A 24,136-nucleotide genomic window follows, 5' to 3' on the forward strand; every position below is an offset into this window, starting at 1 on the left:
TTAAAGTTCCTCCTCCCCTCCTCCCCCACCCACCCCCAAAAACGACATTTAAGTGAATGATTAATTGTTGAAAATGCTCTGAATTTCCTCCTGAGCCCCGTCCAGTCCTGCTGCCTTCAAGAGACTGATGGTGAACACAGGATGAGACAGGGGGGGGGGGGGGCGAAGATGGCAACTGAAACACTGGTGGTCTGTAGTCCGTGGTGTGTTTGACCTGTCGCCTTCTGTGATGCAGGATCAGCCCAGGTTGTCCGCTTGTTCATTTTTTATTCCCTCTGTGGACTGGGACAAGTTCCCAGCATCAAGATCAACAACGATAACATCAATGCAAAAACAAAAGAAAGGCAATTTCAGTTCAATTCCACTGAAATCTATTTCATTCAGTTCATAGGAGTTCAGTTTGAAGTCTTGCTGCAAGAAACTATGGCAACTAGCCCTAAGGAAGTGTTTTAGCCAATCAGATCCCGGGTAAAATCTTCATATGTTGCCTCGACGTACCTCTTTTCTTTATTTAATTTTTCTCAAATTAGGATTTCAGCCCCGCCCCGCTACAGTTGTATAAATGCTTGTTTGGCGTGCATGATTCAACAAGCTCAGCCTGTGGCCTGTTCTCTCACACACACACACACAGACACACACACAGACACACACACAGACACACACTCAGACACACACTCAGTCTACCAAACCTGCATCTGTGTGCACAGGCTGAGTTCAATGCAACATAGAGTTCAGTCTGTGACACAGAGCAACCAAAGGTCTTTCAAGTCCACCAAAACCACAGTCCATCAAACGCACAGCTGCACAAACACACACACACACACACGTACAAACACGCACGTACAAACACACAATCACACTTCGATGCTTGAAAACTCTTGTTTCAAAGTCTATCGCTCCTCTTTGCCTTCTGCTCTATTTGAAGTATCTTAACTCTCCTCTCCTCTCCTGAACCCCCCCCGCCCCACTCCTCTCCCACCCACTGGTACTGTACAGCCTCCCAAGGCTAGTTGGCATGGTGACGCTGATGGGATGGCCGTTGCTAGGAGATGAAGAGGATGGCCAGGAGGAGCGTCGTCACGGTGAGGAGAAGGCGATCCCTGGACGGACTGCTTCCACTGACGCTCTTCTCCAGCTTGGGAACGAACGGGTTAAATTCATCTGGAAATACAGAGAGAGAGAGAAAGCAATGTCTTAGTTTTCATTTATCTGCACCTGATCATTTCTCGACATGTTGATTACACCATGAAAGGGTTTTACATTTAAAAAGAGAAGTTTATCTGAGAGCCACCGATTGTGCTGTAATCTGGTTGCACATCACGGCCGCTTCTACAACATGACAGGATCTGGTGAAAAGTGAAACAGCCGACGGAACAAAAGGCAGCGATCAGCACAGACTGTCTCACTCCCACTGAAATGTGGTTCGTCTGCTCCAAAGACAAGACAGCAGCAGAGCCCCAGCAGACTGCAGCTGTTATCAGAGAGGCTCGCATTGTTCTAATAAAGTGACACATTCCCCGTCACACACACACACACACACTGCTGCACTTTTACATACACTGTGAATATACTGTAACACCCCCTCCTCTCCTCCCAGTCGAGCTGCATGTGCACCTGGTTGTGTCCCAAAATACTTTGTGGTATTCTGTCACGGGTTACACACACAGAACATTGAAGTCTAGTTCAAAAACACAAGCCAGCAGACAGTTCTCTGCATGCCTGCACTCATGAGACACACGTGCGGCCAGACACTCTCCCTCTGTAGGAACCTGAGTAATGAGACTGGAGACTAGACAGAGGTGCAATTTTCTGTCTGTACAGAAGTCAGCTGAAGCCTATTAGGAACTTTACCGATGGCTTCCAAGGATGTTCTCAGTGTTTCCACGGGGCAGCATGTACAGTGCCACAGTGTTTCCAGCTGCTCTGTGGGTCAGACAGCAGAGTAATGACTGGCTGACACCTGGTTTTGGGAAATGCCCGCCTCTGGTTTGCTCCGCAGGTCGATCTCATGAGGTCTACGCAGCGGCGGCGCTCAGGTTAAACGCTTTGACCGCTCTGTAACCGAGGATGCAGCCGAGGGGTCAGGACGCTGTGCGACTCCGGCTCTGACAGACTGAGGAATGTGGTGTTGAAGACACAAACAGCCGCCAGCGGAGGATCTCACGCAACTGGTTCTGAAGTGAGGCTCGACTTAATGTGTCATTACAGACGCACACACCGACACATGCTGCCCCTCTCTCTTACTAAACTGTCACAGATAAACACACAATTATTAGTGTGAACAAGGGGGATATGGCGCTGTGATTATCTGACGCGTGCATGTGTGTGTGCGCGCGAATATGCATGTGTGTGTGTGTGTGTGTGTGTATAACACATTTTGAAGCAGACTGGATCCACCTGATAATTAGGTTCAGACACTCAAATGAACCTGAATGTCATGTCGATAAAAACGATAAAAATAAAAACCTGATTAAGTTCTATTTATGTCCATGGAAGGTTCTGTCTGTGTGCAGTGTACTGTACTTTTGTGTGTGTGTGTGTGTGTGTGTGTGTGTGTGTGTGTGTGTGTGTGTGTGTGTGTGTGTGTGTGTGTGTGTGTGTGTGTGTGTGTTTAGGTCAGTAGTCATCAACTTTAGTGGTTTCTGTACGAGTTCAAATGTAAGAAAAACAATTGAACATTTCAAATATAGAATAAAGGTCACTTATATCCAAGATACTATATTTGATGAAAACTGAGTCACCTATTAGACACTTAATGAACATAATTATCTTTAATTGTGTTGACACTCAGTCAGAGAAGTGATTATTCGACTGTGTGGTAAACCTCATTAAAGTTTTCATTTGTGGTTTTCCCAGATTAGAACGTCCTCATTGAAAGGTCATTGCAGTAAACTAACAGACACAGACGACACAGGTTAAATTTAGAAAACTCATAAGTGAGCGTCTTTCATTAGATGTTTCCTGAGTGATTGATGTCTTTCAGTAACAGGACAGAGCCACAGGGCAGAGTAGTTCTCTTTGTGCCAAGTAAATTGAGTTCAGCATTTAGATCAGTGCAGTGCCTTCCTAAAATAAAGATCAGACACCTCTCCATCTCCCCCTAGTGGCTGGCTGCAGTACAGGTCATAAACCCCACCTCCTCCATGTTAGCAGATGGGACATGGGCGCAACTAAAAAGTCAAAGTTTTCTTTGTTGGTATATGTCATTTTTGGTAGTTCTTATCACACAGATGTTTATTCATATTTTCTTGTTTGGTTTTAATTTAACGCACAACTTGTGTGTGGTGTTCGCAACCTGGATATTTTGGCTTCATTTCTGAAGTCAGGGGGGGTGTAAATGAGTTGTCCATCTTTTCCTACAGTCTATGACAACAGCCAAGTGTCTGAACTTGGTTGGACGAGCACTGGTTGCAACCAAGGACAATTAAATACGAGCTGGTTTTATGTTTCTGACCTGATTTCTAAGATAATCTGCACATTATATCACCAAAGATCAGCTGAGACAGTGCAGTGTTTGTGTAAGTAATTTTAATTACAGCCTGTGGCAGTAAGCAAATAGATGCAATAGACTGAAGGATATACTTGATAAGATTAAGTTGATTCTGTGATCCATTCTTTTAGCTTCGTAATGAAAATCTGTCACATTTTTCTATTATGATATATGGAGCTTAGAGATCTATTGTGACATCCCTAATAAGCACGAGGAAGACAACTCATTTAAGAGAGATTTATCTATGAGCAATATAGAAATATATAACAATCAATTAGCACTGTCAGGTATAAATCTTCCTTTAACAGTGATTTAATAGCCTCATTTAGCAGGTGGTATTTAATTAGCACATGGAAAATGTGTGTATGTACGTGAGGGATCTGTGTTGTCATAACACTGCAGAAAATACACAGTTTAGTAATAATGTTTACATTTAAGAGCACAGGCCTTAAGATGGGATATTTTATACTTACTGAATACATTTTATAAATACACATACAACGCAGCTGTTTCTACAGATGTTGAAAAGACAACAGAGTTCTTGTGTGTGTTCTCCGACTGACACCCAACCTGCTGGCAAAGTGCACCCAAAACACACGGTCACTTAAAAGGACTGGTAATCGCTACAATAAACCCCATTAAAGGAAAAGCTTCTGATTTCGCCGCTAATGGCCCGACCTGACCGTCAGATGCGGTAACCTGAGCCAACAGGGCTGGTAAATCAGCATCCTCCCACCGAAAAGCCATCAGTAATCACATGGCTGCACCGGGAGCTGCTAGCGCCGTTCCATGTTGTAAATGAGATCTAAATGAAATCTAATACTAGAGGCCGTATTCAGGAGGGAACCACTGTTGAGCTGGAGACACTGATTGAAGGGGGCAGCGGCCAGGAAATAAACTGTGAGCAGTGGAAGGGAAAGAGGGAGAGAGGGAAAGACGGAGAGAGAGGAGGTGTAGAATATGACTCTGCAACATTGGGCTTGGTTAAACATTTTCAGAGGTGGTAATCAGGCAGATTTGAACAGAGCTGCTTTGCACGTCGTCCTGTGGTCGTGCGAACGCGCTGATGTGAATTCTGAATAACAGTAATTAAAACTATGATGTGATGAGTCTAATCGGCGGTCGGGAGGACTGAGAACGAGGGAGGGGAGTAGCAAGCCGTGGCGCTTCTTTGTTTTCGCTTCATTTCACAGCTCCCCGCTGATTTCCTCACTTCCTCCCGCACCACTCGGGTTATCCAATTAATTTAATTGGCAACACAGCACTACAGGTGAAAATGACCCACAGGAGCTGCGGTGATTTGTGCTCGGCTATTGTGTTGTCAGACGCTTGCTAAATATTAACAGTATTTGCATGTATTCTGTTCTCCTTATCTGTTCTAGTGCATTTAATACATCTATTCTTCTGTGGAAAGTATCTGTGCTTTTCATGTACCTTGTAATTAGGTGTGTTCTACACGTGATTTGGGTTCAAGTGTATCTTTTATGTTACCATAATGAGCATCCTTTGCTTTTTCTAAGTGTTTACAAGGATTTGCTGTAGAGGAAGGATAGAGTGAAGGATGGGAATACGTGAGGAGAATATGCATCGCTCGGTGATATGGTGGCAAACAAAAGTATGGGAAACTACCTATAATCGGTTATCACATAAAAAAAAAAACCTCATTGTCAATATTCAAACACAATCTAATTTTGAAATTAGAGTTTTTTTTCAATGTGATAGCACTGATGCAAACATTATAGGACCTTAACATTTATATTATTTAGGAAAAAAATAGGTGTTAAAAGTGGCAAAAACTCAATTTCACACATCAAAAGGTGAATAAACTGAGTTTTAGTGGCTTTCCCCTCCACTGCGTTCCTACTTGTGCTCCGGGAGGAAAAATGGAGGATGGGAATTAAAGGGGGGAGGATGAGGAAGGCATAGAGAAAGGAGATGGAAGGAGAGAGAAACGAGATGAAAGAACGATGGAGGGAAGAAAGAAAAAAAATGAGTGAGGGGGAGGTAACTCAACAAACTCATAGAACCTGCAGCCAGTGATGAGTTTCCTTTGACAGTTATGAGAACATAATGTTTTACTGCACAAGCACGTGCACTCAGGTGTGCACGTGCACATGTTTTAACAACAACACTGAGGAAAATTTTTTCTGACAGTCTTGGAACAGAGTGTGACATCGTGACAGGAGGGTGATTGATACCCACATGACCGGTTGTGCAACGGGCGGCTGGGACAAGCTAGCTTTACATGTTTATTTGTTCTGCTGCACTGCGTTGTCATAACACTGCGACTCAACCACATGATCATCTAAGATCATCCTGTAGTCTGTCACTTATTGATTTACTGTTCACTTTCTCCCTTAAATAGCTGCCAAATCTCATAAAGCTGCAGGCGGAACAGGTTCAGTATGATTATCCTGACGATAGCAGCAGTGGTGTTTTCCGGACGACAGCAAAATAAGGACAAACAACAAACACTTAGCAAGCTCTAGAAGTTAACTACAAGTGATCCCAACAAGGCCCAACAGTCCCCTTCAATTTAATCAAGCTGCGGCACATTGGATGCACTCGCAAATACCAGTTCCCTAAATGTGCCCGATTTATTTCATCAAGATTTATGATTTTTTTCCCTGAGAAATCAGCGAAAATGTTGAAAAACAAAAGCTAATGTGAAAATGAAAAGATCTGGATCCGAACCAGATTTTAACTTCTTTTTCCCTGACCCATTCCACATCCTTCCTGGAAATCCGTTCAGGTGCTGGGATGAAAACATAACCTCCTTGGTGGAGGGAAACTGCTGGCCTTGCTCTTGCCTGTCACGCTACGGGCTATCCTGACTCTATGATTGGCCAATGATGATCGGAGCTGCCTGCAGCCTGAGAGGAGGCTCTGCAGGAACTAACAGCAAACAAAATCAAATCCAGATCAAAGACAAGGCAGTAAAGGACAGTGATAATGATATAAATATTTAAAGATTGGTTAAAGATGCAAATACATTATTTACCTCTCATGTTCTGTATTTTATAGATAATTGTTATTTTCTGTAGAGTTAAATTTTTTCAACAGGGGTTCGATTAAGATAATTATTACTTATCATATTTTATCTGGAGCCATTAAATAATTAATGATTGCCCAGATTTAATGTTCCATGGGCATTGGCTGATAGTTTCCTTTAAAACAGATGCTTAAAACCAATGTGGATTTATCCCCAGCTGAAAACATTCCCTTAACAAATGAACCGTTAGCTCCTATTTTTAATGTTTGATTTAGAAAAAGAAAGATTATGTCGCAGATTTAAAAGTTTTACTTTTACTTCATCTTTAGAAGACACTAATGGGCCCCGGGGCTGTGTGACAAAGGCAAGGAGGCGCGGTTGGAGAATCTTCTGTGGGATTTGTGGATAATAAAACAGAAAAGAAAATGATTTCAATGGGCCAGCTTAAAAATAGTGAATCATCCGATTTCTACCCTTTGAGACGGATGATCTGAACCACAAACACAAGTCTGGCTTTGTTTTTGTGAAATCCAGACAAAATCCACACTCACTCAACTTACTCATGTGTGTATAAGTTTAAGTGAGTGTGTGTATGACTCACCAATATCATCAATTTTTAGGCCTGGTCTAAGCGTGTAGTCTGGTTCTGTGGGCTCTGGCTCATCGTCCACGTCAGAGGCTGAAAGAGAGAGAGAGAGAGAAATAAGTGAGTGAGACAGAAAGGGAGGGCGGGTGAGGGAGCAAGAGGCTAAAACCATTGCTCCAACCGAGAGGATTTTAATTACACCCAACTTGACATCTTGAATGAGAAACGTGCGAAGGAGCGGAGACGCAAGGGTGTGAGGGTTCAAAAAGGAAAAAAGAGAAATCCCCCAGAGCGGACAGACTGACAGGCCATAACATCAGCAGCAGCTCCGAGAGGAAGAGCGAGGGAGAATAAACGAGTAAGCAAGTGAGAGAGAAGGGGGGGGAGAGGAGCGAGAGGGAAGGTGATGGGAGGCAGATCAAACTGAACAGAGGCAGTGTGTGAAAAGGGATAGAGAGCAACGGAGATGGAGGGGTGGCGGGTGAAAGAGGGAGGAGAGGTTAACACTACAGGGCTGTGGAAGTTAAAAGGACCGGACAGGCCAGGGATCAAAGCCTGTGTGCGAGAGATAGTGTGTGTGTATGTGTGTGTCTGTGAGGGGGAGTGTGTGTGTGTGTGTGTGTGTGTGAGTGGAGTGTGAGAGGGCCAAGAGATTGAAGGATGGCAGGAGTGCGAGCGAGAGGTTAACACTACATATACATAGCCACCCACTGACCGCACACAGGAATAAATGGATTCTGACAGGGAGCAAGGGAGCGAGGGAGCAAGGGGGGGAGGAGAGGAGAGGAGAGAAGAGGAGTGACAAGGGCCTTCGGAGCTGGAGCTGCTCCTTTTCTGCCGCTTACGGAAGGAGAGAGAGAGAGAGAGAAGGAAGGAGCGAGGGAGGTTCTGTTATGTGAGTGAAAATACTGCAGGGGAATCTCAGCAGGAGTATTAATAGCTCTGCCTCTTTTAGACTGTATTTAGATTGTATATGCATCTGTATGCAGCCGGTATGTGTAAGTGTGTGTTAGTGTGTGTGAGAGGGTTTATAGGAGCCCCGGTGGTTCCTGACAGATGGGGAGGGCAATGGTTAGAGCGACTGTACCCAGATGGGTGCAAGCGTTGCATTACAGGTCTCTCTCACACACACACACACACACACACACACACACACACACACACACACACACACACACACACACACACACACACACACACACACACACACACACACACACACACACACAAAGTGAGAGACGTACCCGTGGAGCAGCAGACGTACACTCGTAGTCTCAGGCAGCTGCGGCCGTGGTGATGAGTGGGCGTGGCTGTGAAGAAGAATACACAACTGAACGTCATCATGCTGTATTCATGTGTTTGTTCACAGACGCAAACGTGACACAAAGAGTCACTTTTTACCTCTGTCCCTAACCTGCAACAACACCAGTCACCATGGCGACCAACAGCAGTGACCGCTTTAAGCTTATCAAGTGTTTTAACTGCGATTCCTTTAAATCCTGAGATAGTATTTAACACAGAATAGTGTTTAAAGTTGTGAGACTGTGGAACGGAGCAAAGTGGTAACTCTGTTCCGATGACACGCGTCTCTCTCTCCCTCAGGGACACTGGACCCCACAACCCAGATGTTGTGGAGTGGTGGGCTTCTCGTGAGCAGCTGTCGAACACGCAGCACAACGCAGACACACACACACACACACACACACTCTCAGGTTTCCTGCTGAGTGACAGATTTATTCACATGATGAATCTCTAGTAGATTATATACCAGGCTGAACATATTATAGCCCGACTGATTCTTGATTTCTGAGATGTCACTGGTATCGATTTTCTTTTAACATAGATAATAACAGTCCCTGGATCCCTCAGTTTTTTGAGAAAAAAGTTAATAATCAGGAAGAAATGTTCTTTTTAAGGTTATTTTAATGTTCTTCAAATTATTGTTAAAAAACTCATATCTTCCCTTCGACCTTCTTTTCGAGTGGAGAACACTTTTATCCCAGCAGAATTGATCTTATTTGTATGAATCTATAAGTATTGTGATATATTACAGATTGCTGTTTTCTTGTGGTACCTTTTACTTTGTAAAGGTCTTTATTCAACCAAGTTGTTTTAAATGTGCTATATAATATAAAGTTAACATTGACATTAACAGCCTGATAACAGAGTATTTAGGCCACTCAAAGGGGGAAAAAAATGCGGTTTTCAAGAACATAGTAGTAAAAAAAAGTCTTAATTTTAGGGAATGCGTCATTTTATAGGGGGAATATCAGACGGTCAGCAAATAACAAATGATCTTATATTTTGGTTAATCAGCACCATGTTATAATAAGGACTCATGGAGGTATCAAGAATTTGAAAAGATTGTGCAAGAAACTGTGTCTGTTCTGAAGAAGGAAAAACACAGACTTGGAGGAAATTGCCTCTTTAGTGGAGGAAGAAATGTTTTGTGGTTTGGTTTTCGGTCGACTGCGGTCGTCACATCTGCATGATATTCAAACAGGGTTTCGTAGTTTCTCAGGATTTGGGATCCAGAAGGAGGAGAAGTCAAGATGTCTTTGCTACTTAAAACACTTTTTTTACCCTTTTATTGTCATACTGTTATTTTTTTTTTAACGATTTTTTTCTTCACTGTGAAAGCCTTTCTTTGCAGTGAGCTCTCTGCTTCTCTCTGATTGTGCTGCTGCAGAACGACTGCTTGCTGGAGACAGGTCCCATCAAGTGATGTAGGATAAATGAGTACATCACTCATTATACAGTAATTTAATGCAGGAGACATTTGTCTTTAGCATGAAAGGTTTGTTTTTATAGTTGCTTTATGAGAAGCTCAAAGTTAATTTTTTATACTTGTCATACTGACACATGGCATAGTGATAATGGATGAGCCCGTCTGAATGCAGGGTGATATGATTAGACGTGAAGCAGCAATTTGTTATCCAGAAATTACCCGACGACAAACTTTGGTTTATCTGGGTTAAACACATTTAACAATAAATACAATAAACTGTTTAACATACAGAAGATCCCAGCTCGAGTCTCAATATTCTCCTTCAGGATCAGGAATATTTCATTCATGTTCTGGGGACATACATTACAATAGCACATAATAAAAACATGAATTGACATGATATTAGCTACTGGTTTGATTCCACTCACAGATGTAATAGTACTCCTGTCCCACGTGGAACTCGTAGCCCAGCGAGAAGGCGCTGTAGCGCTGGAACTTCTCCGAAAACTTGATGGGGGCGTGTGGGGCGTGAGGCCGGTTGCACTCCCACCTCTTGAAGCCCAGCTGGGGGTCGCAGTTCCTGTAGCCACGGTAACTGACCATGTAGAGGACGTACTGCTCTCCGGTGCCGACCATGCGCTGGCTGTCGTTATAATGAGGGCAGTAGATGTCCAGGTAGTCGTTGACGTTCACCTGCATTGTGTAGCCCTCCCTGCGCAAACTGAAAACACACAAAACAAACAAGGCCGGAGTCAATATAACTACAAAGAAGAAGCACAGACATAAGAAATAAAACAAAATGAAATTAGTTTGGAACAGTTTCCTTTTCCTTATTAGAATGTAAAAGCAACATCATTACAAAATTCAGAAGGTTGATACTATTTCACACACTATTCCAGTTAATTTGTGGTGCTCATATTTCACACACATACACACATACACGCACACACTCTACTTAACATTGTGTTTCAGATTATTTCTGCTTGATTGTGCACCCAGGGTCAAACAGATATATGTTCGAGTTTTATCAAGTTATTAATAAAACACAGCAGGTGAGTGTGTGTGTCTCTGTGTGTTTGTGTGTATTTGTGGCTACAGGGCTGCTGCATGCAGAGAATGCGGAGCTGACTCTTCAGTACGGGCTCAAGGCCCCAGGGCCACAGCTCCTTCGCCTGGTATCAGTTCAGCATTGTCCCCTAACCCCCGCGCTCGTACATCAACCTGAGTGCAACGTTGCGCTCACGTCAGCCGTCAACGTCCCGGCCACGTTTCCCCTTCCGCCAAAGCTCATATATCAGTGTCAGCCCTAAAAAAGACTCGTCCTGACAGGAAGATAAGGTCTGATTCTGTGTCTGCCAGTGCATGTGTTTGTGTGTTTGTATGTGTGTGTATGTGTGTGTGTAGTTTGTGTGACAAAGTGAAATAGATGCTTTCCTGACATCCAAAAGCCCTCTTTCTCTCCCCATCACGGACACATACAGGCCCATATCTGTGTGACAGAGACAGGTTGCAGTTGTAAATCATGCACACGTCGATGAGCACGTGCACACACTCACACACTCAGATGTTCTGGCGGTGACACCATATAATCACAAGGGGGCAGCAGTGTGTCGCCCTCGGCCTGGCGCTCCCCCTCTCCCTCTTTGCCAGTTCTAGGTCATGTCTCCAGGGAGATTATTATTCAATTATTAAATGAAGATCGAAACACTGCTCCCAATGTCTCCCTCTCTCCATCATTTCTCACCACTCTCTTCAAAACCTCTCTTTTTTTGCTCTCCATTTCTCTGCTCACTTTGTTTCAGAGCAACATGAACGCAAGATTAATTGTTCAACATCCTTTATTCTAACTCTCCTCTCCTCCTCCTCCTCTCTCCTGCTCTCTCCTCCACTCTCCTCTCATTGCATCATTTACTCGCCTGCAGAGCAGATTTACTTCTCGCCGTCCTGGTGGTAGAAAAACAATTGTAAAAGGCGACGAAGAAACAATGTTTATAGCGAACGCAACAGAGATTGAGAGCGAAATAAAACGAGGGATGAGTTCCACCAGGGAGTCGTGAATGCAAATAGAGTGGAGGAGAAGTGAGAGAGAGAGAGCGGAGCAGACGAGGAAAAGAAGGCGTTTGGAGTTTTTTACGCTACCTAAGAAAAGCACGTTCTCCAAGATGAAGGGATAATGGGGAAAAAGAAAGAGAGAAAAATGAAGGGGAGGGCAACTCTTGAGTAATCTGAAAGCAAATGACTCCTCGAAGATAAAAGCCGGCTCCAGGATTCCCACTGTGCACGTGTCTATTGTGTGTGTGTATGTGTGCACCTGCTTTGGTTTGTGTCTGCGAAACAAGCATTTGTGTGTGTGTGTGACATCAAAGCCTGTCACTTTTCTTCCGTCAGGCTTTTATATCTGACAGCGTGACATATTGACGAGGTGTGTCTCCGATAGAGAAATCCAAACAAAACACAACAGAAGAATGAGTTTTTAAAAAAATGTGAGTTAAACAGCAAATCCACTCTTGTGTAAAAGTGGAATCAGAATCCTTGACTGTTAGGATAATCAATCAAAGCCCACAACAGGCTGAAGCTTCTGGGCTGTGGAGAATCAGATGTGTGAGTTCAAGTATTGTTTTTAATCACAGCTCTGCAAGGCTCTTTCGTGACGATGACTTTGCACGTCCAGGAAGTTGCTTCAAACCAAATGCTCCTCCATTGCACCCACAGCTTTGCATTCAACTCTGCACAGAGGTTTTTTTACAGGTAAACGGGGCAGAAACTAAAATAAATCTGGGTTTCAGACGAGCCGTCAAGTCCAACCCTCGGCTGGGCTGTTATTTTGGCCGCAGCGCTGTCATGTGACGTCCCCTGGCCCACAGGACACAGGAACATTTCGCAGGCCTTGTGCTAAAAGACAGAAGTGGCTACAAACTATGGCTCTGGGTATAAGGAAGGGGGTTTAAACTACAAGTCATGATTTTCATCTGTGCCTGTTGACCACGTTTTCATGCATTACAATGTAGTGAGAGAAGGCAGAAATAAAATAAACAGAACAGAAAATGAAGCAAATGGATGTTTTCACATTAAGTTCAGAATGAATGGATAGAGAGAAAAACTACTCTGATCAGTTTGACGAAGTGAGATACACAGATTCAAACTTGTGCTTTGTATAATCCGGAGTGTTTTTCTCAGTATCGGTGACAACACGGATGAAGAAATTTGAGACTGATCCCTATTTCTACTGTAAATGTGTCAGAGAGGTGTTGATTCTCATTCGCTGTAATTCTGAGCTTGTTATTTTTGATTTGTTTTACTGGATTGCAAAATCTTTTAAAAAAACAATATGTAGTTCAATTCAACACCACAGTAAAAAACTTATTCCAGAAAACTCAACTAATGTGGTAGACTCAAAAAAAACTATTTTCTAATTAATTTAACTTAATTAATTTCACAGAGCACTGGGTTGTATTTCAAGGGAGGGGTGTGTTTTCAGCTCAAAATCACGTTTGTATGAATATTCCTTCCAACGGTTTTTATGCAAAATATATGAAATCATCTACCAAAAGGAAAAGTGTTTATGTTCATCATCTAAACTGCCTGTCTTTGGAATGTGAACTTCTCTTTCCTAGAAAACTTGGTGCGAAAAACCACTTCCATCACAGTATTCCTTCAGTGTATTTTAAGACAAAAGAGGATGCACAACATTTTGTGATTCAAAACTATATTTGCCAAAGAGAATTTTTCTTTTTAAATCCCCCTGTATGATATCGGAGTTAATACTGCCTGAAAATTCAATATAGAAAGCGGGTTGGAGCAGCTTATGAGAAGTCACGGTGTGCTGCTGTCCTCTGCTCTCCTCCTCCGACTCCTTCCTTCCCTATTCTGTGGAATTACCGCTCATTTCCTCCTTCATAAGTGATGTCTGCCTTAGTTGCAGCTGCTGGAAGCCGGAGCTGAGAGATGGAGCGGGACGTTTCATCAGCAACACAACTCCGAGAGCAAGCCAACGCCACGGCTCCGGCAGGGGGATGCAGCGCTGGAGCGATGTGAGGAAAACGATAGGAGGATTTATAGGATGAGATGAGGGGTAGTCAGGGTTAAAAGCTGCAGAGTCGGGCCACCAGGGAGTGGAGGGTGAAATCGGGTGGGGGTGGGGGGGAGCGAAGAAGAAGAAGCAACAGCTAAGAGCAAGATCAAAGTGGGCCGGGATCAATGTCACTACTATAAAATCACATCAGAGAGGGCGAGGGAGGGAGAGAGAGCGAGAGACACAGGGAGAGAGTATGTAGCCTATATAAATCAGCTGTATGCAACATAATGCCACAGAGTCGCCCCCCCGCCTCACTATTATCTGGCTGGCCTGTCGGAGCGGCGTCTAAATAAAACACTTTGACAGTAACAGCAATCATTCCTTTAGTTCTCTGCTGGGGAGACGGAGGGTTTTGTAGAAGGAGAAGCTGGGACCATGAGCTCAATGAGGAAGTTACAGAAGTTATAGTTGGTAATGATTTATTCATACTGACACTACAAAGAGAGCATAATGGTCAACATGTTTACTTCAGCTGCTTTCAAACTCTGCACATTCTCCTGAAATTATCCATAAGGGCCCGTATGTGACAACGCAAGCGGCCCAGTCAGCTGCTCTGGATATTTTCCGGAGCCCCCCCCAGGTAAGACATCTCAGTGAGACTAAGTGAGAATAGAGCTGGAAAATTTGCGGAAAATTCACAGTGCTTCTAAACCTCAACGGATGTAAAACTAAAAAAAGGTGCCATACATGTGAGAAGCTGACAAAGATCAACAAGATTCAAGAGCATTTGAGGATGCTATGTTTATGTCAATGTATAATCACGGAATTTTTGAGTGCAATATTCTTATGTGCAAGAAGAAATCGGTAACCACTATTATTTTTAAGTATTTATTGGTTTGTTTCTTTTGTCGGATTGTAAACTTTTTTTTCCTCTTAATTTTCCCAGTATTTCAGAAGTACCAGCTCTAAATGTTTGTGCTGCTCCCTTTTGTACACTGACAAAAGAGGCTTTCTATTCTATATCTATTTCTAAGCGCCTTTGTTGGTGTCCAAGTGCTGTAAACCAAAACATAGGATTTCAGAAGAGGAAGTTACAAATTACGTCCTGCCTCTCACATCTCCCTCGCCTGATCCAGATAGTTTTCTGTTGTAGTGAACATGTCTGACCTCGACAATCCCCTGCTCCGTTCTTTACTCGTGCAAAACACTTGTGTCAGAAAGCCGTTTCTGTCTAACGTGTCCAGACCTTTCTCCACATTGTGTCATACCTACATCTGTGACACATATGTACAAGACGCCCTGAAAAAAGAAGGAGGTCGCATTTCCTTCTGGAGAATCTTCTGTAGCAGAACTGTAGAGGGCGGCGGGGGGGAAAGCTCGCAAGATATTCTCAGGTGCTAAATGTTTCTGTTACCTATTAAGGCCCTTTTTGCACCCAGCGTTATTAAACCCTTTCACCATTACAGGTCGGCAAATACAGAGAAGCGTCCCCTTTACAGCAGAATTATTAAATCATCTCATTAGTGACCTTGCACATTGCCATGGAAACCAGACAGAAAGGTTTAAGGAAGCACACTGCAAGAGTCGAGGAGGGAGACTGGACGAGGCTCAATGTCTTATTACCAAGATTGAACTTTTGCTTATTAAAAACTATTTATTTTTTGATGCATAAACTGAGGTCACACAGGTTATTGATTTATTAATGAGCCTCTTTCAACACAGTAGGTGATGTTACTAGCTACTCCTGACAACAGATATTTGCTGCTGGATTTGTTTGATTATTAGGGAAGTTTACAGATATTTCTAATGTTCATCAACTTCATCCCCACGAGGTGATTGGTAACTTTAACTATAAAGCAATTAGACTGTTTGATCAGTCTGGAAAAATGCTATATAAATACAGTCTATTATTAGTATATTTACCATAAATTGTCCATGCTATATTTAGCTTTTGCAATCTGCTGCCTGTAAAAACAATAAATGAATGTAGCTACTCCTTTAAAACAATATTCAAATATCACATTTTTGTCAAATAACACATTCAAAAAAGAAAAAAAATCACCTTAACACTCGCGAGTGCCTCAGCAGCAGAGTTTGAATAATAATAGAAAATACCCACAGGCTGTCAAAGTTGATATGTCGTTTCACTGTAAACAACCTTTTTATATGTGAACAAGCGTCACAGCGGTTCCATATATATGGCTACTATAAATGTAGAAGTCTTTTTTATTTTATGGTTAAATTCTCATACATTAATATTGGCTTTTGTGTCTACTTACGATTCACGAAACTCTCCCTCCAAGAGCTTTGTAAGATTAAAAATCCATAAGAATTGAAAAAAGACCATTACAAGACAAATTGATAATTTAGGTGTCCAGGGTTTGTAGTTCTTTCTCACTACAGCTCCTCAGTGATGATAAGAACCTGCCGAGGTGAACGTGTGTCACCGTGAACATCAGCCGACTGCGTGCAGATAAATCAAGGTTAAAGAAATCAAAGGAGACACTTCTGAAGGGCACGAGGTTGTGTCGGATTAACACCTGTCCAGCAGGGTTACATGTGAAAACAGGGGTGTTACGAGTGATTGCCAATCAGGACTTAAGACGCCACGCTGCCTCCTGAGGCCAGAATTCTTAATCCCATCTTGGCTCGAGACAGAGATGCTAACATTGTTGCGGGAGGACTCCAATCAGCCGGTGGAGCGCAGGTTATAATTGAATAGCTCCCCCACTGAATGGAGACTCCCATAGACCTGTAGCATGACTGAGGTCCTCGTCTCACACACACACACACACGCACACGCACACGTCTTTCCTACTGAATCCTCTCCTCTGTAAATCCTCCGCTCTGACTTTCTCTGTTTTATCTCCACTTCCTACATCTTTTCCCTGTTACGCTGTTTCTAAGTTTGCGAATAGAGAACTTGTGCAGACAAGAGATTAAAAGAGCGTGTGTGTGTGTGTGTGTGTGTGTGTGTGTATATATGTATATGTGCCCCTTTGTGATGCAATCTAATTCCATATTGCATGAAATTGAAGCGTTTGATGGGCGTGACCAGCGCGTGCCATCTTTCTCCCTTCACAGCTCGTCTCTTTGTTCTCTACCTCCGTCTGTCCCTCCATCACGTCCCTCTGGACATCAGCAGGAACAAGCATGTGTCTGCAGGTGAGTGTATTTTTGTGTGTGTGTGTGTGTGTGTGTGGGAGGGGGATGTTTAGTGGTTGAGTAGGTTCTAAATTCTCCCCATTGAAATCAATACCTGTCTAGAGTGTGTCCAACAGACTGGAATATGCTGCCTTCTCTCAAGGCCGACACACACACACACACACAGACACACACACACACACACTGTCCTGCCTGCGAAGTGATGGCTCATCATTGGTAATTGATCAAAGTTTTACAGCGTACAGGCCTCACACACATACAAACACACACAGACACACACACACTGACATGATCCAACAACACCAGCAGCATTCTCCTAATCTCTCTTTCTGCATCTGCCCCTCTTTTCTTCCCTCTTCCCCCTTGTTTGCCTCATTTCTCTGCTCCTCTCACTTCTCTATCATGCTCTTAAACACTCTATTTCCCCTCCTTGGCTCCTCGGCTCCTTCCTCCATCCATCATCCTCTCCCTTTCTCTCCGCCCGTGGATATTGACCATGTAGTGTGCGAGAGAGAGAGTGTTCAGGCAGCACCAAACCTAATGGCAGGCGTTATTAGCCCTTTGAACCGAGCTGTCTTGCCTTCACAAAGAGCAGCGTTCACCAGACACGCTCCCGAGCCATTATGCACGGCTACAACGAGCGTGTTCTCCCGCACATGTGTGTTTTTGCGATCAATCACGCGTGTGCTGTCTTTTGTGGGTTTGAAGGAGATGGATGGACGCGGGGAGAAGAAAATGAACAACTGCGTGAAACGGCAGATGTCGAAAGCCGAGGCCGGAACATGTGCAGAGGAAGCAGACGGAGAAAAGAAAAAAAAAAGGAGGAGGCAGTGGAGATCAGAGATGTGGGCAGATGAAAGAATGAAGAATGACGAGAACAGGAAGGAGGAGAGACACAACACTTCGATTAAGAAAAATGTTGTTGAAGCTGCAAACGAGTCGGCCACTTGCAGTCTTTACCTTAATTTACGTGTCTATTGATTTTGTCTTCAACTCTAATTTATCGGCAGCAGCATCCCACCCACCCGGCCTATTTTCTGCTCCAAGGAGTTTGTCCACTTCTTCTCTTCCTCACACGCCCGAGCGTCATTCACCACTTTTCTGCCAAAACCAACCAATCGCTCCTCCTTGTTCCATCACTTTGCTCCCATCACTCCAGCCGGGGGCCGCTCCCTCTATCCCTCCGTTCCCTTGCATCTCCCTCTGTCTCTGTGCCCAAAGCCCTTACACGAGCAACACTGATCCCATCAGACACTGGGCCAGCGGAGGCAAGACGGAGAAGAGAAAGCGAGTGTATGTTCCCTAAGCTCTCCCATGATTGATAGTGATCCTGTCTGATGGCTGTGTATAGACTCAGCACTCAGCGAGACATTACCCTCTGACCCAGCTATTGATTCTTGTATTCGCTGCCCCAAACACACAACACTGGCCCTGACCCTGCCTGTCCGACAACTACACAGAGAATAACGCACACACACACACACACACACACACTCGCCCGTGCGTACAGTCCGGCTGATTGATAGTTTGGCGGCGTCCAGTGAAACCTGATCAATCTGCTGCATAACAATGATTTCTCCCTGCCTTCCTCAGCCCACTTCCTGGCCGGAGTCACATGGCACCCTGGTCCCGCTGACTGATGTGTTAGGGTCAGGGTCTGGAGGCTTGGGTATCAGGGCCACGGGGACAAAGGGCTCCGAGCGCTCGTATAAACTGTTCTCGAGGCGATCAACAACATTACTCAGATCTCCGAGGTCCGGGGAAGGGAAACGCTGCTCGCCGAGGCAGAGGGAGGATGCGGAATAAGAAGCAGCGCCATCCATCACGCCGGCCTGGGTTAGATAGTACTAGCAAATGATTCGTTCTTTATCTGCATGTGCTCGTTTTAACCTACTTGAACTGCGAGGTGGGTGGGGTCCGCCATATAAAAGATATAAGCTGCTAAAGGACACTATTGAAACCTCATTTTGCTTCTCTTCAGTGCTGCAGCCAACACAGGGTGTGTATTTGGGTGTGCTGGTGTGTGTGTGTGTGTGTGTGTGTGTGTGTGTGTGGCCGACTTCGCTAATGTAAGAAAAATGATCCCCTGAGAAGAACTCGAAAGAGTAAAACAAAGGCTCAGGATGATTTGCAGCCATTATTTGACCCATGTCCAATATCAGTGACAAGTTAAACACGAATAGGAAATTCTTTGCCATAGAAAGTCCAGGGAGGCGAAGCCAGAAAAGAAAAGCGAGACGGCGAGCAGAGCCAACCGAGCTGCGGCCTAATGGGCTCCCAAAACAAAACCACAGCTGGCTTTCAACATTAGTCTCCATGGCGACAGAAGAAGCTTTAGCTGCGCGGCTATTGTAACAAAAAAAAAAAGGGGGGGGCTACAGGGGTTCATTGCTTTGTGCGAAAACCCATCTATTCCCCCTTTTATCCACCCTCTCTCCCCTGTCCCACTAATGGCTAATTAAGTACCACTTATTACGATTCCACATTATAACTAATCATCGGCTATTACTGTGGCTAACTCTGCTTTGCAGCATTTTCAGGATCATTTTGTCTTTGTGTTGTTACGGCCCAGTGTGGCTGCACAGAGAATAAAAGGCTAGGAGCAGAACGGGGGGAGCGGGGGTGCGTTACTAAGGGCGACAGGCAAAATTTTAATAGGTGGTGTACTGTACGAGGAGCTGGATCCGGAGGTCTGTGGCTAGAGTGGACGTTCAAAGGTGAAAGGACTGGAACATTTTATTAAAGTTTAGACACTTTTATTTCAGTTGTTTTGCTGTTAATTGTTAAATAAAGTTGCTTTCCTACATAATGCACTGAGGTCTGGATATTTTTCAGAAATTTCCCCGAGGACACAAACAGTATAAACGAGTCAATTGCTCCGAAACTTTTCCTGCCCGCCTCCTCTCTAACATGTGGCCGATGCAAAACAAATAGCTCAGGACGAGCTGGAGTCACACATTCATACGTAAGATGTAAATTGGAATGACAATGAGATTTGAGAGGTTTTTTACGATGGGGGCCAATGCCTGTGTCGATGGGCTGTGAACACAAACACTGTAAACATCATGTCCTGCCTCCTGCAGGCTCCAGCCATCCTCGCCTGAATGTTCCAGACATTTTCCTGTTGTTGTGAACGTGCCTGACCCGGAGAATCCCAATGCTGCATTCCTCATATGTGTAAGGCAACTCTGGAAAATATATCTGAAAACGGCTACAGAGACAAACACATTGTGCAACAAGGCCATGAACCGAGCCAGCACATGTGTTTTAGAAGAAAACAGAAGTTCTGTTTATCTCAGGCAAAGACCAATGGACACACACACACACACACACACACAGACACACACACACACACACACACACACACACACACACACACACACACGCACACGCACACGCACACGCACACGCACACGCACACACACACACACACGCACACACGCACACACAGACGAGGCAGGGAGAGAAGCTGTACACTTGCTGAGACAAGCAGGCTCCAGCCTTAAGTCTTTGAGTGTTTAATCTAAGTATTCTTGTCAGATAGAAGATGACATTGAGCTCGAACATTTCAAGCATTATGGATTTTCTGTTAATGCTCTGTGACGAGGGAAATTAATTCAATGTATTCACATGCACTGGGTCACAAAGGCCTGAAATTAAAGCAGGCAGATTGAGACACATGCTCAATTACCCATTTAGGGAAATAATTTTGCTGTATGAAATCCCTGGAGTGAAACAATGAAAAGAGAAAAACTCTGTGCATTCCAAAAAGAAAAAACAAAATTCCACTCCTAATCAAAGCGGGACATGAAAGAGGAGCGGAGTGCGGATGTTTCGGCGCTGAGGCCTTCCTCAGTGGCAGGAGGTTTTGCTGGGTGATGAATGAGCCAAAACTTTATCGATGCCAGATTTGAAGTCATAAAATCCAACTCAGAAGTGGTGATCCACTCAGAATGGAAACTTTGACTCTGTGCAGTATTTCTCAATACCCGAGTGAGAGGTGGGGCTGCTGCCGCACATGCAGCCGTAAACTCACTGCGTCACTATATTCAGACATCTTTGCTTCGACATAAGCGGGTCTGAAAATATCCCCACTTAACCCTGGGCTCCGAGTGCAGCCTGCTACAGGATGCCCCCCCCATCACACTCTCACTAAATTACCTGTCACACTCCTATAATACTGCAAAGCGTGATACAAACGATAGTAACAAGAAAATAGAGCCGAACACTGATGATATTGGCAGAGAAACATGTTGAGCTTGTGGACAGACGACAACAGGACACGTGTTGCTTCGTGGCAGACGAAGCTAAAAAGTAGATGAACCGATGTGTGGCTGAGGAAAATGTGATTCCCCACATTAAGATCTGAATCCAGCTGATTTCACAAGCCTCAGTATCTGTTTGTTTGTGAGTGTGGGTGTCAGTGCTCTATGATGTGGCCGACTCTCTCCACTGAACATGAGCCGACTCTGTCAGACTTGACAGTCTATCAGTGCAACATCCTTCTCCTGTTTCCCTCTCTCTCTCTCTCTCTCTCCCCTCAGTATCAGCTTGCTCTGCCCTCCTCTCCTCCTCTGTCTCTCCATCCTTATCAGTGTCCTTCCATCTGTCTCTCGTTCAATTTTTCATTTCAGGTTCAATCTTTTTGACGTCCTCGCACTCCTCCTCCTCCTCCGACGGCACCTCTCCCTCCCTTTCAGTCCTCCTCTGCTGGCTTGTCAATCTGTTGTCCCTGCCCTCCCTCTCGCTTTCCCTCTCACTTTCTCTCCCTTTCTCACTCAAAGTCAATATGCTTCTCTGTGCGGTGGCAACCTGTCCATCATCATATGACAGTCAGTAAAATGTGCTTTCATGTGGACCTTGAGTGTGTGTGTGTGTGTGTGTGTGTGTGTGTGTGACGTAGTAAATAAAAATATCACAAATAACATCTTCCTGCACATCTAGATGTCCAGATATGAAGTTACAGATCGTCTTGGGAGAGGCGGTGGACTAGTGGCAGAAACTTGGACTATGGGCAGAAAAGGTCTCTGGTTCGTCTCTGGTTCGACTCCACGGAGAAACAACAAAAAGACGAACCTGGATTGATCTGTCCAAAAATCCTTACTCCCCCAACATCTGCTCCCCGGGCACCGTACATGGCTGCCCAATGCTCTGTGTGTCCTGCACCAGATGGGTTAAAAGCAGAGGTTAAATTTCCCTCCTTGCATGAGTGTGCTTGTGCATGTCTGTGCATGTGTTTGGGATAAATAAATGTATCTTAATCTTAATCTTTTGTTTGCAAGCTGCACAAAAGACGATCACAATCACGTCAACATGTGTTCACGTCCTACGCAAATTTGTGAATAAGTGAAATGACAAGGGACTTCTAACAGCCAATATCACAGACTTGAAAAAGTAATTTCACCAAAGCTGATAAAAATTCTGTTCTGTGTTGTTGTGTGGGCGAACTACATGTGTCTCTACTCTACACACGCTGGAGCTTTGCTGTGACTAACTGCTTTGATTACCTCTACCAAGGAGGTTGTGTTTTCACCACTGTCCCTTTGTGTATTTGGTTTTGTTTTTTTTGTCGGCAGGATAACACACAAATACTCAACGGATTGACACAAAACTCGACGGAAGGATGGGACATGAGCCAAGAAAACTCCCAAGCTCAGATTCCCTAATTTCCCAGGGAATTATTCATGGAATTGATGAAAATCCAGCATGTAAAAGGGGACTGATATCTATATGTGTGTGTGCAATTTGGTGTAAATCCAAATAAAAATCTGGATCTCGCGGATAAAAATGAGTTTAGTCCAAATGGTTGGACAAAACACATACGGTAACAAATAGGGCTACAAACCTGTAACCACCACCGATGTGTATCTGCGATAATGTGGATTTAGTGAGAAGTCAGCAGTTTACATGTACCTCTAATACTTTTATAACTATGTCCATATACGAACATGACGGATGTGGATTTAAGGAGACGGTCGGGCCTTGGTGGAGGTAGGAGCTCTACTGAGTGCCATTCTAGTTTAGGAGGTAAGTGGTACACATCGACTCCCATTATTTTTTATTATGTTGGCTGCATCTTCCACACTAACCGATCAGTGCTTCCTGTTGTTTTCACCCTGCAGGTTCCATAGGTCTCGCTCTTCTTCTTCTTCTTCTATTAATCAAACCATTGAGCTCTTATCTTTTACTCCCAGAACAAACCTGTGCTGCTGCCGAGAAGCACAGAAAGAAATCGGGTTCTGTGAGTGATTCTCCGAAAAGAACAGGATATTAAAAACGAACGGCTTGAATCGCTATTCTTTTGAATAAATGGGAATGGAAAGTAACGAAGTTTGCCTGTATTCATATGAAGCCACCACAGCTTATTACTTCCACTGAGCACCGTCCTTTGAGTGACATGCCGACGTGAAGCAGTGACAACAGCAGTGAATCATACAGTGGGTGGCCACGGGGGTCCATTAAGGATTTGATAGTCTATGGCTGACATTAAGCTTTATGGATCTGTAGGTGTGTTTCTGAAGTATTATAAGAGTTATTGTATTTATTCGTACTTGGGTATTTATTCAAACGGGACAAAACAGTGGGATGTGAATATGAGCTCTCATAAAGTCAGCCCACGTCCCAGTGCAACATCCTGGCCGTATAAGCAATGCCTGCTCTGCTCTGGTTTGCCGCTGGAATATGAAATATGCATGGACCATAAAGAGCATATGGACCATCCATCTCAATATCCGCTACACAGGGCCATCAAAAAAGATCATTAAACGCAACACACACACAGGCTCGCACGCACACACATGTACACACAAAATGGCACATAAACATGCACTCCCACGGCGTGCATAATGCTTTATCAGTTTCAGAGCCAACTTTCTGCTGACGGTGCAATAACAGGGAGAGGCGTAAGCTTCTACGCACACACACGTACAAAAGCACAATTAGGAAAAAGAAGAGATTTGATATTTTTGTGCATTTTCCTCACTTCACAATTTCCAGTTTTAATCTGAATATATTATTATTAACAGATGACACATGATAACGCAGGGATGTGGTTCGCACATAGAGAAACATGAACACTTGTCACACACACACATACACACAGACACTTGTCACACACACACACACAGACACACACACACACACACACACGCACACCTCAA

The 24,136-nt window shown here is 44.1% G+C and overlaps 1 protein-coding gene across 1 annotated transcript in view; it reads right to left on the reverse strand.

Annotated features, from left to right (window-relative positions):
- Positions 1–1,015: 1,015 nt before the first annotated feature.
- Positions 1,016–24,136, reverse strand: part of efna3b (ephrin-A3b) — a 55,044-nt gene continuing 31,923 nt past the window's right edge. The window contains exons 2-5 of the mRNA XM_061081965.1: positions 10,225–10,517; positions 8,313–8,378; positions 7,084–7,161; positions 1,016–1,161 (exon numbers count right to left, since the gene is read on the reverse strand). Of these exons, the coding sequence (XP_060937948.1) occupies positions 1,043–1,161; positions 7,084–7,161; positions 8,313–8,378; positions 10,225–10,517 (556 nt within the window). The 3' untranslated portion in view covers positions 1,016–1,042. The remainder of the gene's footprint in view (positions 1,162–7,083; positions 7,162–8,312; positions 8,379–10,224; positions 10,518–24,136) is intronic.

Source organism: Limanda limanda, chromosome 11 (assembly GCF_963576545.1).
Source record: "Limanda limanda chromosome 11, fLimLim1.1, whole genome shotgun sequence".
In the NCBI taxonomy this organism is placed as follows: domain Eukaryota; kingdom Metazoa; phylum Chordata; class Actinopteri; order Pleuronectiformes; family Pleuronectidae; genus Limanda; species Limanda limanda.